At 42.8% G+C, this 23,983-nt stretch overlaps 1 protein-coding gene across 3 annotated transcripts in view; it reads left to right on the top strand.

The window, feature by feature from the left end:
* dtx2 (deltex 2, E3 ubiquitin ligase) overlaps positions 1–23,983 on the top strand; it is a 49,374-nt gene that overhangs the window by 13,594 nt on the left and 11,797 nt on the right. For 2 of the 3 annotated variants that reach the window (XM_070857325.1, XM_070857327.1), the window contains exons 3-4: positions 16,124–16,182; positions 19,875–20,030. In XM_070857325.1, coding sequence (XP_070713426.1) covers positions 16,124–16,182; positions 19,875–20,030 — 215 coding nt within the window. The remainder of the gene's footprint in view (positions 1–16,123; positions 16,183–19,874; positions 20,031–23,983) is intronic. The other variant, XM_070857326.1, reaches the window with a different exon arrangement.

The raw sequence follows: 23,983 nt of genomic DNA, 5'->3' as shown, positions 1-23,983 counted from the left end.
TGCCTGGCCTACTCCTGTTCCTATTTCACCTGTTCTTGAGTATAGCCACAGAATTGTATTTGGATTTTTTTAAATAAACAAAAGTCTTGAGTACAGTAGTGTACAGTTGCTTGCACATGGCTTGACACTGATTGAAGCCTTTCATCTGTCGGGTCGTCATCTCTAGTTCAGTTTGAGAAACCTTTGGTTGGCTGTTAAATGGTTTTAAATGAATCATGTCCTTCTGGGGGAGGGGGGGTGAAGAGGCAGATGGAACCCTATTTGATGCCAGAGGTCACGGAGATGGCTTATCTTAAAATCAAATGATGATGGAGTTAAATCACTTGGTGTTCTACTCATCAATCTCTGACTTCAGTTTGAAACGAAATGTTGGAGCTGGGATCTGCCAGAGGCTGAGCGAGGGAACTTGGTATTCTTCCACTCGGGCAGAGCAGCATGTACTGCAGGTGGGGTAGTTCTGTGCTGCTGTGCGCTAGGGGACATCAGGAGTGTGACCACTGTCATGTTTTCCAAATGAGAGTAAAACGCTCCAGTTGTGGTTCTTGGTGAGAGTTATGCCTAAAGTGTTACTGTTGGGGAGGTGTGGAAGGATTTTGCAATGGGTGGAGACCTGGGTCCTGACCTGTTATACAGGTTGTTTCAAGGTGCCACTGAACAAATGCCACCAAAAACAAATTCACCGCTCATTTTTGAACACAAGATCAGTCCCACTGCAGTTTTTTGCGGCTGAGCCTTTATCTCAGCTTTCGCAACCCCTGTCAGCCAAGGTCAGGAAATTACTGGAAATAAAGTGTCATTTTTCTCTCCTTCGCTTGAACAACAAGGTAGGAACTGTATTTGAAAAATAGAAAACTTTCAGCTAACTTTTTTTCTTTTAAAAATAAATGTTGAATTCTCTTGAATTCATACTGGATAACAGTTGCCAGGCACCATGAGGTTCCTCCTCCTCACGATGATGATGGCCAAGCCTGTTCTTCCTGCCTGCCTGGTTATATTTATCTGCTCTGCTCAGCTCTGCCAAGCTGTCCATAATTAAGAGTTATTAGCAAAAAGGAAAATGCTGCAGAATAGATAAGCTTGTTCAGGTTGAAACTTTGTCACATTTGTGCGATTCATCAGGCTTTTTCCCTTATTTGTGAAGTATCATTGCCTGTACGGTAGTGGCTGGTGGTGGGGGGGGGGGTCTTTGCCTGTAATGTAAAGGCTGTAAATGCTCCAGAAGATAGTTACAGGTTAAACCTTCAAAGTGTTAATTTATTTTTCCACCTTTAATTTTGAAAGATATTTTTACAGTGTAGGCAAGGTTGCTTGTGGGGGACACTCTTCTCCCCTCTTCCCACTATTAACTTTTGCAGTATATTACATTTTCAGGTTTCTATATTGGGCCATTTCCTGGCTGGTTTTAATTGCTATTGGCTTAAATATTCATTTTATTAATCAAAATGGCGCACACATTTTATACAACACAACTTTATTTAATTCTATGCTAACCAAATTATTTCTGAGCTCTTTCTCTCCTTACTGCCCCTATTTTCGGCCAAAAAATTATTTCTGCTTTATCTGTTTGCTCATCCCTGTCATATAGGGCCCAAGTTTCCACACGATAAAAAACGGACGCCACTCCGAGCTGGGCGCCCGTTTTTCGCGCCTAAAAAAAACCTCGCGATTCTGGAGCGTTCTGCAGCTCCTTGTCTGCCTGGCGTGGCGCCCAGGGGGGCGGAGCCTACACTCGCGCCGATTTTGTAAGTGGGAGGGGTCGGGTACTATTTAAATTAGTTTTTTTCCTGCCGGCCACGCTGCGCGTGCGCGTTGGAGCATTCGCGCACGCGCAGTGTGAAAAAAACATTGGCACTCGGCCATTTTTGTAGTTCTTTGTAGCTGTTTAATTTTTGAACATTTTTTAATAAAAGCACATTGCCATCAGCACTTGCAGCCTTCTCACTGTCTCCTCCCCTCCCCCCGCGGGAACGAAACGGCTGTTCCCTTCCTCCCCCCCCCCCCCCTCCCCCCGCGGGAACGAACGCCTGCAGCATTCTCCGTGCCTGAAGCACTTTCACACAGGTAGGAAGATGGTTTATTTAATCTTTTCTTTGCTTATAAATGTTTATTCAGGTTGGATTTATTTGTAGAAGTGTAAATAAGGATTTATTGTAGAATTTAATGAGTTCCCTTCCCCCCCACCCCACCTCGTTCTGGACGCCTAATTTGTAATCTGCGCCTGATTTTTTAATGTGTAGAACAGGTTTTTTTAGTTCTACAAAAATCTTCACTTGCTCCATTCTAACTTAGTTTGGAGTACGTTTTCACTGTGGAAACTTTGAAATCAGGCGTCAGTGGCTGGACACGCCCCCTTTTGAAGAAAAAATTCTGTTCCAAAGTAGAACTGTTCTAACTGACTAGAACTGCAGAAAAAAAAATGTGGAGAATTGCGATTTCTAAGATAGTCCGTTCTCCACCAGTTGCTCCTAAAGATCAGGCGCAAATCTTGTGGAAACTTGGACCCTTTGTGTGGTTACTTACTGCCTGTCCGTATCCCTTTAGCCTCCTCTAACCTTCTGCTGCTCTGTATCCATCTTAGACTCTCCCACCTGTCTCAAATGCAATTAGATTAAGAATCAAACAGGAAAACTACCTAAAAGCAAAACACTGCATATGCTGGAAATCTGAAAACAAAGCAGAAGAAACTGGGTATACTCAGCAGTTGAGGCAGCATCTGTGGGGAAACAGAAGTCAGTCAGTTGACTGTTCCGGTCTAAGACCTTATCTCAGGACTGTTGGACCTGAAATGTTGACTGACAGTCTTCTGTTTGCCCACAGATAACATAAGAACATAAGAAATAGGAGCAGTAGTAGGCCATACGGCCCCTTGAGCCTGCTCCGCCATTTAATACGATCATGGCTGATCTGATCAGGGACTCCGCTCCACTTCCCTGCCTGCTCCCCATAACCCCTTATTCCCTTATCAGTTAAGAAACTGTTTAGCTCTGTCTTCAATCCATTCAATATCCCAGCTTCCACAACTCTCTGAGGCAGCGAATTCCACAGATTTACAACCCTCAGAGGAAATTCCTCCTCATCTCGGTTTTAAATGGGCGGCCCCTTATTCTAAGATCATGCCCCCTAGTTCTAGTCTCCCCTATCAGTGGAAACATCCTCTCTGCATACACCTTGTCAAACCCCTCATAATCTTATACATTTCGATAAGATCACCTCTCATTCTTCTGAATTCCAATGAGTAGAGGCCCAACCTACTCAACCTTTCCTCATAAATCAACCCCCTCATCTCTGGAATCAACCTAGTGAACCTTCTCTGAACTGCCTCCAAAGCAAGTATATCCTTTCTTAAATATGGAAACCAAAACTGTAGCCTGACTGTCGCTATTGTCTGACCTACACTTTGGTTCTGTTTCTACCATATCCTTATCTTGCCTGATTGACCTGCAGCAGACACCAGCACTTGATGATCCAGATAACAGAGTCTACTGTGGTTACCAGCACGGTGGGCGAGAATCCGGAAATATCCTTCAGTCAGCGAGTATTTTTGAGGTTACTGAGGGGGAAAGTCAGTGGTTTTTTATTGGAGCTGTAGGCTGCGTCTTCCCACACGCATTTCCCTGACTGGGGAAAAAACGGTGTTGCATCAACTGATTTTTGGAATCTGTTAAATAGTCAAGAAAGCATGGACAATACAAGCAGCTGCTCTGGGGGAAAGCCTTCGAATTAATCAAGTTTATAAGTGATCCAATTAAAGGTTTTTCACATTGGCTGCAGACCCAGTAAAAGCAAAGCTGTGAATAGCAGCTGTGCCACGCATTTCCTGTAGTTCTTGTGCTACATGCATAACCTACTACTTCATATATCATTCAATAAAGTATACACGTAGCCTGCCTACCCTTTTTCCATCATACTGTATTTCACCTAGCTGTGGTACTGTATAGGACTGAGTTGTTTTCGTTCTGATTTCACCCCATCTCTCGGGGGGATGTTGTGTATCATGTTGTGTACAGTCTTATAGACACCAGCAGCCCTACAATACTGTGGTTGTTCTTCATTGCCAACCCTAGTTTGGGGCATCACAGCTGAGCATAATTCTGTCCTCACTTTAAAAAAAGACTTGATTTATATAGCGCCTTTCATGATCACCGGACGTCTCAAAGCACTTTACAGCCAATGAAGTACTTTTTGGAGTGTAGTCACTGTTGTAATGAAAATGCGGCAGCCAATTTGCGCGCAAGCAAGCTCCCACAAAAAGCAATGTGATTACGACCAGATAATCTGTTTTTTTTAATGTTAATCGATGGATAAATATTGGCCAGGACACCAGGGATAGCTCCTCTGTTCTTCTTTGAAATAGTGCCATGGGATCTTTTGCTCCACTTGACAGCAGCTCGGTTTAACATCTCATCCGAAAGATGGCACACCTCTGACAGTGCAACACTGGGAGTGTCTGTAGATTTCTTTTGTGCTGGAGCGGGACTTGAACCCACAACCTTCTGACTCAGAAGTTCGGGTGTTACTAACTGAGCCACAGCTGACACTACTGACACGACTAGATACCCATGCTAGGTAGTGATTAGGAGCCAAACCCGAATGTTCTCCTTTCCCCCCCCCCCCCCCCCAATCCAGTCATCGATGAAAGTAAGTGGAGAAGTTCTGCTTTGATGCTCTTCTTGATCAAAGAGCTTGCCGATATTCACTGTGAAGTCTTCGGAAGGAAACGCCCACTCAAGTGCAAGTGTGGACTCTGAATAGGATTGGCTCAGCCGTGATATCCCCTCACTGTCAAATAGTCTGAAGATACTTGCTGTGAAAATCCATGCTAGTGAGTGGGATGGACTGTCATAATTAGACCTTTGGGACAGAAAGGAAGAAACTCAGTTGAGGGAAAACAAGTAAACATGCAAGCCAGAAACAGTTTGTAATTTTTCAAAAGGCTGGAGGCAAGTTCAGCTCCCCCGATATAGATAAAAATATCACCAGGTAAACCACTCGGCCCAGAAGATCCTAGCTTTGGTCCCCAGTCTCTGTTGAGTGAACTGGTCTCTGCTAAAACAGCAATAGAGGCTAGACTGAAAATGTACACAAAAAAAAATGCAGCCAGTGTTCCTGTTTCTGATCGCTCCACCGGGAACTGCCTGCATTGACCAAGGAGAGAATCAAAGCATTATGTCCCTGCGTGCACATGTTCAGCAGGGAGTTGCCGAGATAGCAATCAGAACAGCTTGTGAAGTCTTGCTCGTGGTCACCTGAACAAGCTACTGCAGATCTACCCGCGCTTGTAGAACTGTACCACAGGTTCCTTCAGGAGAGAGGAAGAAAATTGCCGAGGGCGGAGGTTTTCAGATGTTTTCTGTGCGAATAAATAAAATCTCTATTGCAACATGAAGTTCCTGACTTCAATAACATGTCAATCACTAAAGAGACAAGATAAATCCCTGCAGAAGCTCTGTAATCTCTCTCTGCACAGATAATGTTGTGCTTGGCAGACCCAGTCATGCCATCAGTACAAAATCATCAATAATACCAGCAGTTTTGTAACCCTCAGACAGCTTGGCAAGGTTTTTAAAAAAAAAACACTAATGGAGTTTTGTAACATTGCACCTTAAAGACCCATCACTGTAGAGGTTGGAGTTAGAAACTGTGATTGACTCTTGCTTTTAATGTTTCTTTTCTTCCACTTTTCTCCATCCCTCTCCTGCTGAAGTGAAATTTCACAGCTACCTGATGGCCTTCCCAAATCGCCGCCTTCATGTGAGCCTAGACGCCAAGAGTGGCAGGGTATTTGGCCTCGGAGGGCAACACAGTGGGGTCCGACTCCTGTCCTCACCCATTATTCACCCATTATCTACCCACGCACACCTTTCTATTGGCATGGCCGCCAATGGTGGAGCAATGAAAATTGGGGATGCACAGGAGGCCAGAATCGGAGGAGTGCAGAGATCGCGGAGCTTTGCAGGCAATGTTCCCTCTAACTTTTTTTGGGTGCGCAGCCCATTCATATTCTCGCCCATACGTGTTTATTTTCCATTTAAAGGCCACTGAACGGCTTGCACGGGACCTACGTCTTAACAGGAACGTTGGTTGGAGGCTGGAAGAGGTTAGAGATAGGGCGGGCCAAGCCCAGGGAAGGATTTGAAAACAAGGATGAGAATTTTAAATTAGAGGCTTTGCCGTGCCGGGAGTCAATGTAGGCCAGCGAGCACCAGGACTTGGTGCGAGTTAGAATATGGGCAACAGAGTTTTGGGTGAGCTCAAATTTAGAGGGTGGAAAGTGGGAGGCTGACCAGGAGAACATTGGAATATGAGTCTGGAGGTAACCAAGTCATGGATGAGTGTTTCTGCAGAAGGCGAGCTTGAGGCAGGGGTGGAGACCGATGATACGGAGGTTGAAGTAGGCAGTCTTGGTGATAGGATATGTGGTCAGAAGCTCAGTGCTCAGGGTCAAGTAGGACATTGAGGTTGCGAATATTCTGGTTCAGCTAAAGATGGTGTCTAAAACTAGATGCTAGGTAAGCAGCAGGACGTATCTGAGGCAGTGGAGGAGTCGAGAGAGGTGGTGGTGGTGGGTGTCGTCAGTGTACGAGTGGAAACCGGTGGTGTGTTTTTCGATGATTGACGCTAGGGGTAGCATGTAGATCGGCAATAGGAGGAAGCAAAGGATAGATCCTTGGGGGATTCCAGAAGCAAAGTAATGGGAAGAGAAGTAATTGCAGAAGTAAATCTCAGTGTAATTGCATACATCTAGTATGTCTTGGGCTGCCCTGAGGTCTGAAAGGTGCTATATAAATGCAAGTCCTTTCTTTCCTATCACACTCTTTAGCCAGTCTTAAAATAAATAGCTAACTTCTAGTGTTAGCTGTGACTCAGCGGGTAGCACATTCTCCTCTGAGTCAGAAGGTTGTGGGTTCAAGTCCCACTCCAAGCACTTGAGCACCTAAATCTAGGCTGACACTCCAGTTTGGTACTGAGGGAGTGCTGCACTGTCGGAGGTGCCGTCTTTTAGGTGGATGTAAATGATCCCATGGCACTATTCGGAAGAAGAGCAGGAGAGTTATCCCCGGTGTCCTGGCCAATATTTATCCCTCAATTAACATAAAAACAAAAACATAACCACCACCTCTCTCGACTCCTCCACTGCCTCAGATACATCCTGCTGCTTACCTAGCATCTAGTTTTAGACACCATCTTTAGATGGTCGTTATCACATTGCTGTTTGTGGGAGCTTGCTGTATGCAAATTGGCTGCTGCATTTCCCACATTACAACAGTGACTAGACTTCAAAAGTACTTCATTGGCTGTAAAGCGCTTTGAGACATCTGGTGGTCGTGAAACGCACTATATAAATTCAAGTCTGTCTTTTCTACCCAGGAGATGAGGATCACTCGCGTATCACAAAGTGGAGTGGTGGTTTGTTGACTCATTATGCGCTTTTCTAAGTAAAGTTCTGTGGATTGGTTATAGGTGAATAGATTTCCTTTGTAGAACCCGAAGTTGTGCAGCTGTCTATGACCTTGTGGAAATTCCCCACAGTGAGGAAACCAAAAGTATAGAAATGGATATTAGAGTCTGACGAGGTAAAACATTTTACAACCTGACCCATCTTGCAAGTTATGTATGCATGGTATGAATGTGTATCGATATTAAGGTCATGCATGATTGCTCTACATGCTCGATATTGTTCTATAGTACGACAAAACAGCCTTTAAATAAAATATATTTGAAGTTTTCAAGTTTATTTTTATCTCATAGTTTATTTTAAATGTTTTTTTTGAACAAAACATAAGAAATAGGAGCAGGACTAGGCCATCTGGGCCCTTGAGCCTGCTCCGTCATTCAATAAGATCATGGCTGATCTGATCTTGGCCTCAACTCCACTTCCCTGCCCTCTCCACATAACCCTTGACTCCCTTGTCATTCAACAATCTGTCTATCTCCACCTTAAATATATTCAATGACCCAACCTCCACAGCTCTGGGGTAGAGAATTCCAAAGATTCACAACCCTCTCAGAGAAGAAATTCTTCCTCATTTCCATTTTAAATGGGTGACCCCCTTATTCTTAAACTGCCCCCTAGTTCTAGATTTCTCCCACGAAGAGAAACATCCTCTCTGCATCTACATTGTCAAGCCCCCTCAGAATCATATACGTTTCAATAAGATCACCTCTCATTCTTTGAAACTCTAATGAGTATAGGCCCAACCTGCTGAACCTTTCTTCACATGACAACCCCTTTAACTCAGGAATCAACCTCGTGAACCTTCTCTGAACTGCCTCCAATGCAAGTATATCCCTCCTTAAATAAGGAGACCAAAACTATACGCAGTACTCTAGGTGTGGCCTCACCAATGCCCTGTACAGTTGTAGCAAGACTTCCCTACTTTTATACTCTATTCCCCTTGCAATAAAAGCCAACATTCCATTTGCCTTCCTAATTACTTGTGGTACCTGCATGCTATCTTTTTGTCTTATGTAAAAGGACCCCCAGATCCCTCTCTACCACTGCATTTTGTAATCACTCTCCATTTAAATAATTTGTTTTTTTATTTTTCTTACCAAAGTGGATAACTTCACATTTTCCCACATTATACTCCATCTGCCAAATTTTTGCCCACTCTCACAACCTATCTCTATCTCTTTGCAGATTCTTTGCGTCCTCCCCACAACTTTTTTTTCCCATCTATCTTTGTATCCTCAGCAAATTTGACTACATTACACTCTGTCCCTTCAACAAAGTCATTAATATTGATTGTAAATAGTTGAGGCCCCAGCACTGATCTCTGTAGCACTCCATTAGTTACAGTTTCCAACCTGAAAATGACCCATTTATCCCGACTCTGTTTTCTGCCAATTAGCCAATCCTCTACCCCCAACCCCGTGAGCTCTTATCTTGTGCAGTAACCTTTTATGTGGCATCTTATTGAATGCCTTCTGAAAATCCAAATACACCACATCCACTAGTTCCCCCTTAGCCACCCTGCTTGTTACATCCTCAAAGTACTTGAGCAAATTTGTCAAACATGATTTCCCTTTCATAAAACCATGCTGACTCTGCATTATGATTTTCTATTACTACTTCCTTAATAATGGACGGCAGCATTTTCCCAATGACAGATGTTAGGCTAACTGGTCTATAGTTTCCGCTTTCTGTCTACTTCCTTTCTTAAATAGGGGTGTTACATTTGCGGTTTTTCAATCCGCTGGAACCTCTCCAGAATGCAGGGAATTTTGGTAGATTACAACCAATGCATCCGTTATCTTTGCAGCCACTTCTTTTAAGACCTTAGAATGCAGGCCATCAGGTACAGGGGACTTGTCCACCTTTAGTCCCATTAGTTTGCTGAGTATTTTTTCTCCAGTGATAGTGATTGCTTTAAGTTTCACCCCCCCTGCCCCCAAATAGCCCTTGATTATCAATTATTGAGATGCTTATAGTGTCTTCTACCGTGAAGACTGATGCAAAATATTTGTTCAAAGTCTCTGCCGTTTCCCATTATTAATTCCCCAGTCTCTTCCTCTAAGGGACCAATGTTTACTTTAGTTACACTCTTCCTTTTTATGTACCCATCGAAGCTCTTGCTGTCTGTTTTTATATGTCTTGCTAGTTTACTCTCATAAGCTATCTTCTCTCTTTTTAGTCATCCTTTGCTCATTTCTAAAAATTTCCCAATCCTCTGGCCTTCCACTGTTCTTCGCAACATTGTATGTCTTTGTTTTCAATTTGATATCATCCTTTACTTCCTTAGTTAGCCACGGATGGTTCATCCTTCTCTCAGTCTTTCTTTCTCACTGGAATATATCTTTGCTGAGAGTTATAAAATATCTCCTTAAATGTTTGCCACTGCTTTTCTACAGTCTATTTTCCCAGTCCACTTTAACCAGTTCTGCCTTCATACCTTTGTAATTGCCTTTATTTAAGTTCAGGACACTAGTTTGAGAACTAGCTTTCTCACCCTCAAACTGAATTTGAAATTCTACTATGCAATGATCACTCTTCCCAAGAGAATCTTTCACTACAAGATCATTAATTAATCCAGAGTCATTCCACATTACCAAATCTAAAATAGTCTGCTCCCTGGTTTGTTCCACAATGTATTGTTCCAAAAAAACATCCTGGGTGGGGGAGGTGAGAGCATTGAAATGACCTGTTTCCATAGCTTTGGCTATGATGAATGAGTGAACCTATATAACACTGTTTACAACTCATCACTTGTTTTGACAGCTATTTTCAATTATTATGACACAAATTGCATGTAGAGCCAATTCATACATTTATTGAAATGGTGCTGATCTCTGGCATTGATTGTGTGGAGTATACTTATGTAAAGCTCCTGTCCTTTTGAGGCTTGTGTTGAGACACACTGCGCCCAAGTTTCCACAAGAAAAAAAACGGGCGCCCCTCCGAGCTGGGCAACCGTTTTTCGCGCCTAAAAAAGAAATCGCGATTCCGGAGCGTTCTGCAGCTCCTTGTCTGCCTGGCGCGGTGTGCAGGGGGGCGGAGCCTACACTCGCGCCGATTTTGTAAGTGGGAGGGGGGGGGACTATTTAAATTAGTTTTTTTCCTGCCGGCAACGCTGCACGTGCGCGTTGGAGTGTTTGCGCATGCTCAGTGTGAAAAAAACATTGGCACTCGAAGATTTTTGTAGTTCTTTGTAGCTGTTTAGTTTTTTTTAATTTTTTTAATAAAAGTACATTGCCATCAGCACAGAGGCTTCTTGTAGCAGTGAGAAGGGTGCAGGAAGCCTCAAAGTTGAGGCAGCCGTTTCCCGACGACCTCCGCCTTTTGCCGTCGGGAAATGGCTCCTCAATTTCTGAGGCTTCCTGCAGCCTTCTCTCTTTCCCACCAGCGGTCTGGAACGGCTCCCCCCCCCCCCCCCCCCCCCGCGTTCGGTCGGCCCCCGCCCGCGTTCGTCGGCTCCCTCCCCCCCCCTCGCGTTCGTCGGCTCCCTTCCCTCCACCCCCCCTGTGCAAATAATGGATGCCTGCTTCATGCAGATGTACATTGCACTGAGAATATTTTCACTCTGGTGTATTGAGATATTGCTGTTGTTGGCAGGATCTGGAATGCGCTACCTGAAAAGGTGGTGGAAGCTGAGTCCATAAATGATTTTAAAATGGAGTTGGATAGGTACTTGGGGATGAGGAACTTACGGGGTACGGGCAAGAAGCAGGGGTGTGGGACGAAGCATGACTGCTCTTTCAACGAGCCAGCACAGGCACGACTGGCCAAATGATATCTCTTTGTGCTGCTAGTTTCTATTATTCTATATTTCTATATACCAGCATCAGTGAGTGCGTTGGGAAATGAGAAAAGATGATTGTGGGGGTGGGGTGGGGGGGCGGGTGGGGGTGGTGGCGCAGGGCAGAGATACTCATAGCTTCCATTAATTAACATTTCAGCTTGGTACACTTGTGTATCGGTCCTTTTCAATAATAACACTAGACAATTTTAGTTCAAAAGCAAAATACTGTGGATGCTGGAATATGGAATAAAAACAGAAAATGCTGGAAATCTCAGCGGGTCAGGCAGCATCTGTGGAGAGAGAAACAGAGTTAACGTTTCGGGTCGCTGACCCTTTGTTAGACAATTTTACTTATTGTCTTTTATCGCCTTGTACTAAAACATGAATGGCAAACGTCCTGCTATTAAAAGCAATCGTAGTGAGCTCTCCTTCCCTATTGTCACAATCCCTATAGCAGAGTTCCATTCCTGCAAAAATGTAAACGGAAGAGAAATCCAGATTTTTTTATCACTTGGAAGAAGTGGCGCAAGTGCAACCGAGCACAACACAACGTTTTAAGTTAGTACCACAGTGTGTACTATTCTATCATTTTCCCCCACCCGTATTTTTCTGCTGTCCTGAATTTGCTTGCTCCTGGCTGGGTGTAGAAGGCCACAGGTTGCAGTCTGGCATCTTGACCAAGTGGCCATTCTTTACAGTGAGTCAAGGGAGGGCTCAATTCTGTCCTCATCCAACACCCATGCCTGCATGCTTCACAACACAATTTGATGGACCGTGAACAAGAATTGCAGCCCTGGTCTATTTTCTCCTTACCCAGCCCAATAACATGATGCTGAGCCCAATTGCAGGACCCTGGCTGAGCAGGGTTCTTTATTTGTGTTCAGCTGTTACAGGGTCCTAGTTTGTAACTGAATGGACTACCTTGTGTAAATGTACTCTGTTCATATTATTATGCTAAATACCCATATGGGCGAATGGATACATCAAATGCATTCCCTCTCTAGTTTAGCTTCCGTGTAAATACAGGCCTGAAAAGTGGTCATGCTTCTCGCTATTTTGCCCCATGCTACCTGTGGCCTTGCATAGTACTGTACTTTTTCTCTTTACCTCCCCCAATTTCTGTCATGGAAAAATACCCAGTATTTTAGCTGAGTGAGCAGATAGCACATGTTGGTGACCATTAGCAGTGAAGAACAAAGGGTTTCATGCCACGAACATTAGATGGCTATAGGCGTTGGATATGCAAAAGTCACCAAATAAGTTCTGATGTATAGATACCAGGTTTTCAGGAAATATATGGAGATAAAGTACTTGGTTATGTAAGTTGAAATTTATTATTCAGACATTTGGTTCCTGTCCTATCGTAGGCATGGCTCCCAGCTAGACCAAATAAAGGTGTTAAAAATGAGCAGGGTTTATTTAGGCTTCGCTAATCCAAGTCTGCTGAAAGTGCGGTGAGTAAAAGGATAAACGTGGTAACGAATTACAGTTGCTGTAATGCCCAGTATAATGCATGGTCATTAGTGACCGTGGATTCTGTGTGACTCAGCCATGTGATGTAATTTATCTAGCTGAAGCACTTACTTGCAGAATATTGAGCCCCCCCTGGGCATAGCACTAAACCAGGAAGGTTTTTGCTGTGTTGGCTGCTCTCACCTGGAGTTGAGTTACCCCACATGCAATTCATAAGGATTATTGTTTCACAGGGACACTGCCAGATGCGTCCAAACAGGAAGCATTAACAGCACAGAGTTTTTAGACAAAAGGAATTGTTCAAAAGTCTCGAAGACAATCCAAAGCTGCCTCTGAGCTATGGATAGTCAAAATCGGCCAAGGTTCCCATTCTTGATTGTTGTCCAATGACTTCTGTTGTAAGTTTGCATGAAGATAATCAGCCATATTGCTCTTTGCAGGCATTACAGCTGATCCCGTTCTCACCTGACGTGTGTTTTACAAGTAAAACAAAATTCTCCCTTCCATTGTATCACTCATCTCCTCCTCCCCGGCTTCTCCCCCCCCCCCCCACTAACTGGTTATAAATACACCTGCTCTAAAAGGCATTTATCTTGCTAGTGCAGTCTTTCCAAACCGCAAAGTAAGTTTTGGAGCCAAATTATTCATATATTTTCCATTTAGGATCTATTTTTATGAAAGGAGATTGTGAATAAATAGCTGCTAAAGTTAGCTCTTCCTCTGGATTGTCTTCGAGACTTTTGAGCTATTACTTTCGGATGTGTCCTTTTGTCTAAAAACTCTGTGCTGTTAATGCTTCCTGTTTGGAGGCATCTGGAAAAAAGACTGTCTTGGACAGAGAGCACTTCCTTTTGGCTGTGTCCCTGGGAAACAATAAGCCTGATGAATTACATCTGGGTATCTCTCCTTGCACATAACACAGGGCAACACTGGCCCTCCCAAGTGAGAGTGATTCGATGTTTGGAATTAGGACAGAGAGCAGGAGAAACCTCTTTACACAGTGTTCTGAAGCTGTGGAATGCACAGAATTAGCGATTGAACCAAAGACCATGTCAATGTAAGAATAGTTTTTTAAAATATCTGGAGTAAATGTCAGTTGTGTTTTTCTGTAGTGACATTTATTTTTGCCCCTTTTGTGTGTTTCAACTTTTGCACATTACTGGCTCGGTGTTTTACTAAAACTATAAATTGCTTTTATATAAGCACCTTTTAATGTAGTAAACTGTCCCAAGGTGCTTCACAGGTGTGTTATCAAACAAAATTTGTCAATGAGCCACATGAGCTATTAGGAAAGGTGACCAAAAGCTTTGTCAAAGAGGTTAGTTTTAAGGGGTGTCTTAAGAACATAAGAAATAGGAGCAGGAGTAGGCTACCTGGCCCCGCGACCCTGATCCACCATTTAATATGATCATGGCTGACCTGAAGGGAGGAGCGAGAGAGCTAAAGATGCGTAGAGGTTTCGGGAGGGAATTCCAGAGCTTGGGGCCGAGGCAGCTGAAGGCCACCAATGGTGGAGTGATGAAAATTGGGAATGTGCAAGAGGTCAGAATTGGAAGAGTTAAAACAGAATTTTAATTCTAGTTTTATGCATCGGTGCCAATTTTTATTCATCGGTGCTAGTATTTATTCATCTCTGGAAACAGAGTTCCCAGCACTGGCTCAGGATAGACTCATTCCTCTCTATAGAATTACATAGAAATGGCAGCAGGCCATTCAGCCCAACAAGTCTGTGCTGGTGTTTATCCTCCAAATGAGCAGTAGTCCTAATATCATGTGTCTGTTCTGTTCCCATATCCCTTTATCCCTTTATCCCTTTTCTTTCAACCACCTATCTCACCTATTAATTGTTGACATGGTCTCTGTTCCAATCACTAGCTCCATTGGTGCATTCCACAGTTTCGCAATCCTCTGTATAAATTGTAAACTCCAAAACTGCACATGGGAATTGCAAACAAGCGGTCATATCTTAAAGTTCTAACTAAGGCAAGCCAAAAAAATCTCAACACAAAAATGAGAATGTGGAGTGCACTGTCCTAAAGGCAATAGATGCAGAATCAGTTGAAGTATTTAAAAGTGTAACAGGGACTTACTTAAGAACTAGCAGAGTTAAGAGATTGGAAGAAAGGGCAGGGAATTATGATATAGTTGGTTGCTCTATTGCTCAAAGCCCTGCCCTCTCCCCCACTCCTACCCTCCAACTATTTGAAATTTAGAATAACACTCTTCTTAAATGTATAAAATAATGTGGACAGAATATGTTGAACCTGGAAAACTTGAGGGTTTATGTGAAATACTCTTGCATGTTGCTTATGACCTAACTAGAAAAATAAATATGGCACGTCGGATAGTCTTTGACATCTGAAATTTATAAAAATGGAGAGGTGTTAGTAGTACCAATAATCTATTTAGTACAGCGTACTAGTTATCCTATGACTCTGAAGGAAAATAACTTGTATTTTTGTAATCTCTTTGGTTTAACTGGTTGAGCATACATGATGTGACAATTCAGTAGAGCAAGTGCACTGACTTGTAACATAATATGAAACACTAAAGGGGAAAAGAAAAATTATGGTCTGTTTTATATTTTAAAAATTGTTATGCCAAAAGCATTTTGAATAGTGGCTCTTCTGCTTTCAATGATGAGCAGATCATCATTTCCTTGCAGTTAAACGAGTAGGTTTAAAGTACTTTGTTAGCTCCCAAGTGATGTATTGATGGCTGTGAATAGCTTATGGGAAGTAATTGTCATCTTGCACCAAAGGATGCTATAATGTTCACACTGGTTTCAACAGAACATGAAATAATTGTTGATCGCTTAAGGAGGGAGGAGACTCGTGTGGAGCATAAACACCAGTTGGGCTGAATGGCCAGTTCCTGTACTGTAAAATTCTATTTTTTTTTAAAGCTCCACTATAGGACTTGAACCATAAGATAGGCTGACATTTGCAGCACTTCAAGTGTCAGAGTTCTGTATTTTAGATGAGATTAAATCAAGGCCCCAGCTGCCTGTTCAGATGGATGTAAAAGATCACAACGCTATTCAGTTAAGAGCAGGGAAGTTCTCCAGGTGTGCAGGCCAACCCAGCAATCCCTCAACCAAAACCACCAAAACAGATTAGCTGGTCATTGACCTCATTGCTGTTTGTCTACATGTTGTTTGCTGTATTTGCTTACATTACAACAGTCACTGCGTGTCAAAGGTGATTCAAGCCCTTTGAGGATGTGAAAGGTGCTATAGAAATGCAAGTTTCATTCTTTCCTTGTGCAGCTGAGCAAGTATCTCTCACCACTAAAATTGGGATGTCAAAGGTGTCTGCGACTCTTGAGAAGTATAAGTGGCTATTTAGAGGAATTACTATTTATCTTCAATCCCGGTAACTTGTACTGAATTTGTTTTATTTTTCCGTCAGCATTCCAACATTGCCGATACAGCTGAATGGTCCAAACAATGTATTCCCAGCATTTGCAGGTAATCATATGATCTATTAATAATGTGTAAATGTTCAGTAAAATGATACCTGAAGTTCCAGATTAGATGTCATTGTTAAAAAAACTTTTGATGTTGTAAAGCAGAGGTTTAAGAATCTTCTCAATACTGGGGATTGGAAGTTCGAGTGAGTTCCTGAAACCCATATGTAGTATGTAACCTAGGCACAGGAGACAAAGTATTGTCTCTCAATTTGCCCCAATAGTTCACCAAGTGCTTGCAAATGTGATACCAAGCCATACAAACGAGAACAGTCCAATACCCGGTACCCAGTGAGTGCTTAGTTGGCTCGTCTCAGCCAGGCCTGTGATAGGGCTACTACAGTCAGCTTCAGCAAATCAAGATTAGGGAATGGAAATATAAACGAGGATTCCTTTTGATTCCTGATCCTTTCTAGTATGTACACGTACATGGATGTCGGGGAGGGACAGAGTCAGACTCACTTGTATAGTCAAGGAGCCTGTCAACATTCATGTAATGAATGCTCATTTGTGTGAGGTGCCACTTTGACCTATATGGCTCAGTATCATATTTTCATTGGCTCAGTAAGCCATTGGGGGAACCTGAAAGGTAATACTTTGTCTCGTATGTGCTAAATATGGGTTTCAAGAAATGAAAGTACAGTGCCCTCTAACTCAACGGACCTTCATTCTGCAATACTACATTTATATCTAGTATGAATCTGCACTGTTAGGAGAAGAAAATACAATGAGGAAGAGGGGGAAAAGAGCATCGCCTGTCATACCCAGGTATCCCGATGGGAAGAGTCTAGGTGATCTCAGTCTAGCTTCCAGTGGAGATAAGACCATGGATCAACACTTTCCATCATCTGCTCAGAAGACAGTAAAGATCAGAGAGTGTGGGAAATAAGTAACAATGGGCCAGTAGAGTCTGCTGTTAAGATGGGAGTGGGTGCAGATTGTTCAGTCATTATTGAGGGTGCACTTCACTGCATTTTGTCTCTGTTATACCTTATTTTCATAATGCTTGATAGTATCACTGACTACTAAGAAAGTTAGTCTTCGTTTTCTACAATGATGCTCTTACTCTGCAGTGTCTCTACATCCTCCTTTTGAAGTTGCTATTCCTGGACTTTATCCCCACTGAATTTGCCTGAAATTGAACACGGTTAAAATTTTCCATTTGCTGTTCTTCATGACCGGATCATTTGCCCAGTTTGCCAGTTATCCTGTATTGTTTGCTTTCAGAAAGCTAGAAATCTGCTGATCCATTTAAGAAGCTGTGCTGTAAAATTACTCTGAGGGATACTACCGTATGAAAGCTTAACATGTTTGTAATTTCCCTCTCCTCTCTATTGGCAGAGGCAGTAATCCACTTATTTTAAATGGGTTAAAATCTGTTTTTTTTTATAAAGTCGACAAACGTGCTAAACATTCATAGCTTATCATGAGGTGTAATTTCAGGTCCTAGGTTCCCTGGATTAGTAGCCTGGTGACTTGACTAAATAAGTAAACAGCCATCCTCATAAATGGTTGTGGTGAAGGTATTTGCAGGGAAACAATGGAAATTCAGCACAAATTCAATTTGTTTAATTGTTCCACAAATCACAAAAGTCCCACTTCAGCACAGAAGGGATTGCACACAGTTACCAATTTAAAATGTGCATCGTGGAAGAGTTTTCTGCAGTGCTGTCTAGAGTTCTGTAAGCATCACTTTGGATTGTTTCACTGATGTGTGGGTCCCGTTATGTCCCACTGCTGGCCGATCTTATCTGAAGATCACACGGCACTGTTAAATATTGGGGGATTGGAGAAACCGATTTGGTTTTTATATTGCTCATAATTTAGCCATAAGATTACAATTTTGCTCTTCAAATATGTGCAACCTTTTGTAAAAGTATGAAATTGTAAAATTAACTGTAAAAATCATGAGTGGAAACAACCATTCCAGATGTGGACAATGACCTGGGGTAAATTTTAAGTTTGACGGCTAATTGGTTGCCTGCCGTCGAGGGGAATGACATCTGAAAATGAAATTGGATGTTTGATTAGCATATGCACAGTCTCAGGGCAGCCTGGTAACACTGCTGATGGCACCAAAAAGCAATCCAGATGGTTGAGTTCCTGTCCCAGGGCTGACTTTCACAGTTGGGAACCATTGCTAGTCTAATTCAAGGAGCCAGCAGAGCACCAACTTACACTGACAGAGAAAAACCTAGTTGCTGTGCCCAGTTCCAAACTTCTGTGATCTTTCCTAATAACTCATTCTCTCTACATTCAAAATCAGTCTCGTTGCTTTTCATCGCACCTTCTCCCATGCATGGCTGTCCCTTTTGAAGTGTGGTGGCCAGAACTATACACCATACACTCATCTGACCAATGCACTATTATAAGTCCCTGCATAGCCTCAGCAGATTTATATTGTTTGGCTTTGTACACCGACATTCCTAGTTGCTTTTTTAAATGCTCTTCCACACTGTCTTAACATGGAAAGGGCCAAGTTTAGACTCGTTGTGATTCATTGGTGCATCTTTATAGACTCTTCTACTAACCAACCATTTTTAAACCATTAAAAACAGCATTTGATTAAAGTCACTCGCATTGTTCGTTCTTTGATTCTTTCACTTGGGTCGTCTCTTAAAGACCTGTGGTACCCTATCAAATTTCAAAGATTAAGCGCTTACATTTATTTTGAAAATAGGGTTTTATGGAAACCCAAGCATATGTCTGTTGATACTAAATTTCACCTCCTAAACTTTATGATCTAATTACTTTTGAGACTGTGTATAAATTCTGTCTGCTCATCTGTGCTTCTATGAACACTGACTTCATTAACCATCCTGAGCTCGGTAGATGACATTTTGGATCACCTATGCATGGGCATCACAGCAGCAGGGGACACAACACCAGTTTGATTCCTCTTGTCTATCCCCTTATCCTGGTTGACAATCTCGGGTTCCTTCTTGTGTACAAAGTTACAAGCCAAGACCATAAAAGAATGGGAAAATCTTCTTTGGCGCAGATTAGCATTCAGAGAAATCTCAACCTTCTCCGTAGATAAATTTGGATCCAGTCAATTTTGGGAGAGGAAATTGTACGTAACACCCCCTCGACAAATTTCCAATTGTGTATCAGAATGGGGAAGGGAGTAGAACAGTCCTATAGAGAGCCCTCACACCAAATAAAAAGGATGAAGTGATTTATTTTCCAAAAAGTGAATGCTGTTCACTCATTTAAAGAGAGCGCACACCACGGGACGACATCGATAATCTGAACACCAGTATCGGAACTGCTTGGCAATGATGCTTTCATGCTCTTTATTGCAAATTCTGTGTGGTTATTTCATTTTAGAATTCTTTCTGTGCTGCTGTAGAACTGGAATATTCCCTAAACAGTATCCCAGTGTTTCAGAAAATGCTGCTGTTGCCATGGTATTTACACAGGCCTGCTGCCCTTATTGCTTATTCTGTGAGGTTTTGTTCACTCGGTGCTTTCAAGTCACTGGTGAGGTGAAGGGGCCTACAATGCCTGAAACTAATTGCACTTCCACTTTTTTGTCGAATGAATTAATTTTGTCACTTGGTGATTTGGATTTTATTTAGTTCTGTTGACTTCCTTCCTTTTATTTTCTCCAGTTTCTTTTTAAATTTACTTTTGTGTGCTTTATTTTTTTACCGTTACCCCTGTGCATGCTGATGACCACTGAACCTGTAGGCATGACTGCAATTCTGATGTGTGCTGCTGGACTGCCTGTGTGCTTCACCCGCGCAACTAAACCCGTACACAATCCCGACTCAAGAAAAAGCGATAAAAAACTCAGCACTGCCCGAGATAAATCATTTAGGAGATCGAAGAAAGTGTCCAGAAAAGGTAGTTAAAAAAAGACATTTCCTATTTACTTCCAGTGTTAATCTGTTTTCTGTTGCCCAGTGGGGAGAAGTTTCAAGTTTGGTTACTATGGCATGCTTTTTTTTTGCTTTTCCTATATTACGCTCCAAACTAATCCTTGAAATAATTCTGAATTTTAATCACCTTCTCGACCAATGCAGTTTTGGGACCGAGGATGGATTGCAGGTATCGGGCCAAGTGTGACGCACTAACTTCTGTGCGATTTTTAAAAAGTGAAACCACAAATGTTGGAAACGCACAGCAGGTTGACTAGGATTTGAAAGTGAATGAAAGGTTTGATGCTTCGGGTAAGACCTTGATGGAGTGTGCCTGAAACATGAACCTGTCTCTCCCTTTCAAGTGCATTTCTGGCATTTTCTATTTCCAGGCTCTCCTGTGTTCCAGCTAAGGTACCAAAACTTTATCTTTGTCTGTGGGTCAATACATTCTTTTGTACAGGTAAGTGATCTGTGAATGTTTGCATGTTGACTATTAAGTTTAGAGGTCAAAACTCCTACTTCAATGTTTTATTATGTTTCTATATTTGTCTCACACACACGGTATTTATCAATCCGTTATCCTATAAAGGCCCTATTCTCACATTGAAGGCAGGATACAACCGTGGTGGACCGTTAAACAACTATCGTCAATGATGGCGGAGCCCAGCACGTGAGTGCAATAGACAAGGCTGAAGCGTTTGCAACTATCATTAGCCAGAAGTGCCGAGTGGATGATCCATATCGGCCATTCCTGAGGTCCCCACCATCACAGAAGCCAGTCTTCAGCCAATTCGATTCACTCCACGTGATATCAAGAACCGGCTGAGCGCACTGGATACAACAAAGGCTATGAACCTCGATAACTTCCTGGCTGTTGTGCTGAAGACTTGTGCTCCAGAACTAGCAGCGCCACTAGCCAATCTGTTCAAGTGCAATCCGACAATGTGAAAAACCATCTTCAGCTGTTTCATCAATGACCTTCGCTCAATCATAAGGTCAGAAGTGGGGATGTTCACTGATGATTGCAGTCTTCAGTGCCATTCATAACTCCTCGGATAATAAACAGTCCATGCCCACGTGCAGCAAGACCTGGGCGACATTCAGGGTTGGACTAATGTGGCAAGTAACATTCACGCCACACAAGTGCCAGGCAATGACTATCTCCAACAAGCAAGTGTCTAACTACCGCCCCTTGACATTTAATGGCATTACCATCACGGAATCCTCCACCATCAACATCCTGGGGGGGTCACCATTAACCAGAAACTTAGCTGGACTATAAATACTGTGGCAACAAGAGCAGGCCAGAGGTTGGGTATTCTGTGGCAAGTGTCTCACTTCCTGATTCCCAAAGCCTTTCCACCCCAAGCACAAGTTAGGAACATAATGGAATATTCTCCACTTGCCTGGATGAGTGCAGCTCCAACAACACTCAAGAAGCTCCGCACCATCTAGGACAAAGCAGTCCACTTGATTGACACCCCATCCACCATCTTCAACATTCACTTCCTCCACCACCGGCACACCGTGGCTGCAGTGTGCCATCTATAAGATGCACTGCAGCAACTCGCCAAGACTTCTTCGACAGAACCTCCCAAACAGTGACCTTTACCACCTAGAAGGACAAGGGCAGCAGGAGCATTAGAGCACCATCACCTGCAAGTTCCCCATCATGTCATACACCATCTCGACTTCAAAATATATCGCTGTTACTTCATCGTCACTGAGTCAAAATCCTGGAACTCCCTCCGTAACACCACTGAGGTGGAAGTACCTTCACACAGACTGCAGCAGTTCAAGGCGGCGGCTCACCACCACCTTCTCGGGGCAATTAGGGATGGGCAGTATTGCTGGCATTGCTAGCGACACCCACATCCCAGGAACACATTTTTTTTAAGTTATGCTGCTGACAGCAAGTTGCTTTTCCCATCCTTTTGAGTGAATAGCCATTTGATTTTTTTTTTTACAACTCCTAATTTATTGGGATTTTTCAGCATTAAAATAAGTGCTTCATAATGCATGCGATTGAGTTGTGCAATGCTGTATCTGATGGTTTTCTTATCTAAGTGTGTCATTTCCAGTTCTCCCAGGATATATTTTCACTGCTGTTTATCCTGTCTGTTCCATATGTGGTCTTAAAGTATTTACATTTATCAGATTTGCTCATTGCATGATGTATTAATTATGTAAACAGGTAAGCACAGGTTATAAAAAGTGCATTTTGCTTTCCATGTATCAGTCTTCTGGCATGTAAGAGATGAAAAGTGAGACATTTATTCTGAGTGTGAATGCAGTGATGGTATGTGGCAGCACAATTACTCAATGCAGTACATCTTAGCCAGGCAGCAGTAGGAGTTCTACAGTTAACCTCAATTCCTCTGTGCTGGGGAGAGGAAAATCAGCCCCTTATGATCCCTTACTGGAAGAGCAGGTGTGTGATCCATTGATGGTGGAATATCCTGCCAACATCTGCTGTCTGGGCTCACGCATGAAGAACGGCCACTTGGGCAAGATATTAAAAGGACTGCCAGCAAAAGTTAGCACCTGCAGGCTCGAAAAAGTCTTTGCTCACAAGTACCTTATGGCCCTTTCACACAACTCCAGTGTGACGGCAGTAGGAAGTGAGAAAGCTGACAACTTATATATGTTGAGTGTTACACATACCTGTCAATTATTTATTTTTCCTGTGCTCAAAAAAAAATGTCTCACTTGTCATCATATTAGAGAATATCAACTAAATACAAACATCTGAAAGGAATGTCTGTATATCTGTTGTCAACTACTAGCCATATTAAATAGCAGGGAGTAAAGTTCAAGGAACCTTTTAGATATCCCAAAGTTTAATGAATATCTGGCCCAACCCCAACTTTCCCTTTTTTTAAAAAGCTGTATATACTTATTAGACACAGTTTGGGTGATATTATAAAATTATTATTTTTATAGTCTGGATAATTAGAGTTAACATAGAAACATAGAAAATAGGTGCAGGAGTAGGCCATTCAAGCCCTTCGAGTCTGCACCACCATTCAATAAGATCATGACTGATCATTCCCTCAGTACCCCTTTCCTGCTTTCTCTCCATACCCCGTGATCCCTTTAGCCGTAAGGGCCATATCTAACTCCCTCTTGAATATATCCAATGAACTGGCATCAACAACTCTCTGCGGCAGGGAATTCCACAGGTTAACAACCCTCTGAGTGAAGAAGTTTCTCCTCATCTCAGTTCTACCCCTTATCCTAAGGCTATGTCCCCTGGTTCTGGACTTCCCCGACATCGGGAATGTTCTACCTGCATCTAACCTGTCCCGTCCCATCAGAATCTTATATGTTTCTATGAGATCCCCTCATCCTTCTAAACTCCAATGTATAAAGGCCCAGTTGATCCAGTCTCTCCTCATATGTCAGTCCAGCCATCCCGGGAATCAGTCTGCTGAACCTTCGCTGCACTCCCTCAATAGCCAGAATATCCTTCCTCAGATTAGGAGACCAAAACTGAGCACAATATTCCAGGTGAGGCCTCACCAAGGCCCTGTACAACTACAGTAGGACCTCCCTCTCCTATACTCAAATCCCCTAGCTATGAAGGCCAACATACCATTTGCCTTCTTCACCGCCTGCTGTATCTGTATCCAACTTTCAATGTCTGATGAACCATGACACCCAGGTCTCGTTGCATCTCCCCTTTTCCTAATCTGCTGCCATTCAGATAATCTGTTTTTGCGTTTTGCCCCCAAAGTGGTTAACCTCACATTTATCCACATTATACTGCATCTGCCATGCATTTGCGCACTCACCTAACCTGTCCAAGTCACCCTGCAGCCTCTTAGCGTCCCCCTCACAGCTCTCACCGCTACCCAGTTTAGTGTCCTCTGCAAACTTGGAGATAATACACTCAATTCCTTCATCTAAATCATTGATGTATATTGTAAAGAGCTG

This window comes from Pristiophorus japonicus, chromosome 16 (genome assembly GCF_044704955.1).
Source record: "Pristiophorus japonicus isolate sPriJap1 chromosome 16, sPriJap1.hap1, whole genome shotgun sequence".
NCBI lineage: Eukaryota > Metazoa > Chordata > Chondrichthyes > Pristiophoridae > Pristiophorus > Pristiophorus japonicus.
The sequence above is the reverse complement of the archived record's forward strand: the minus strand, read 5'-3'. Positions and strand labels throughout refer to the sequence as shown.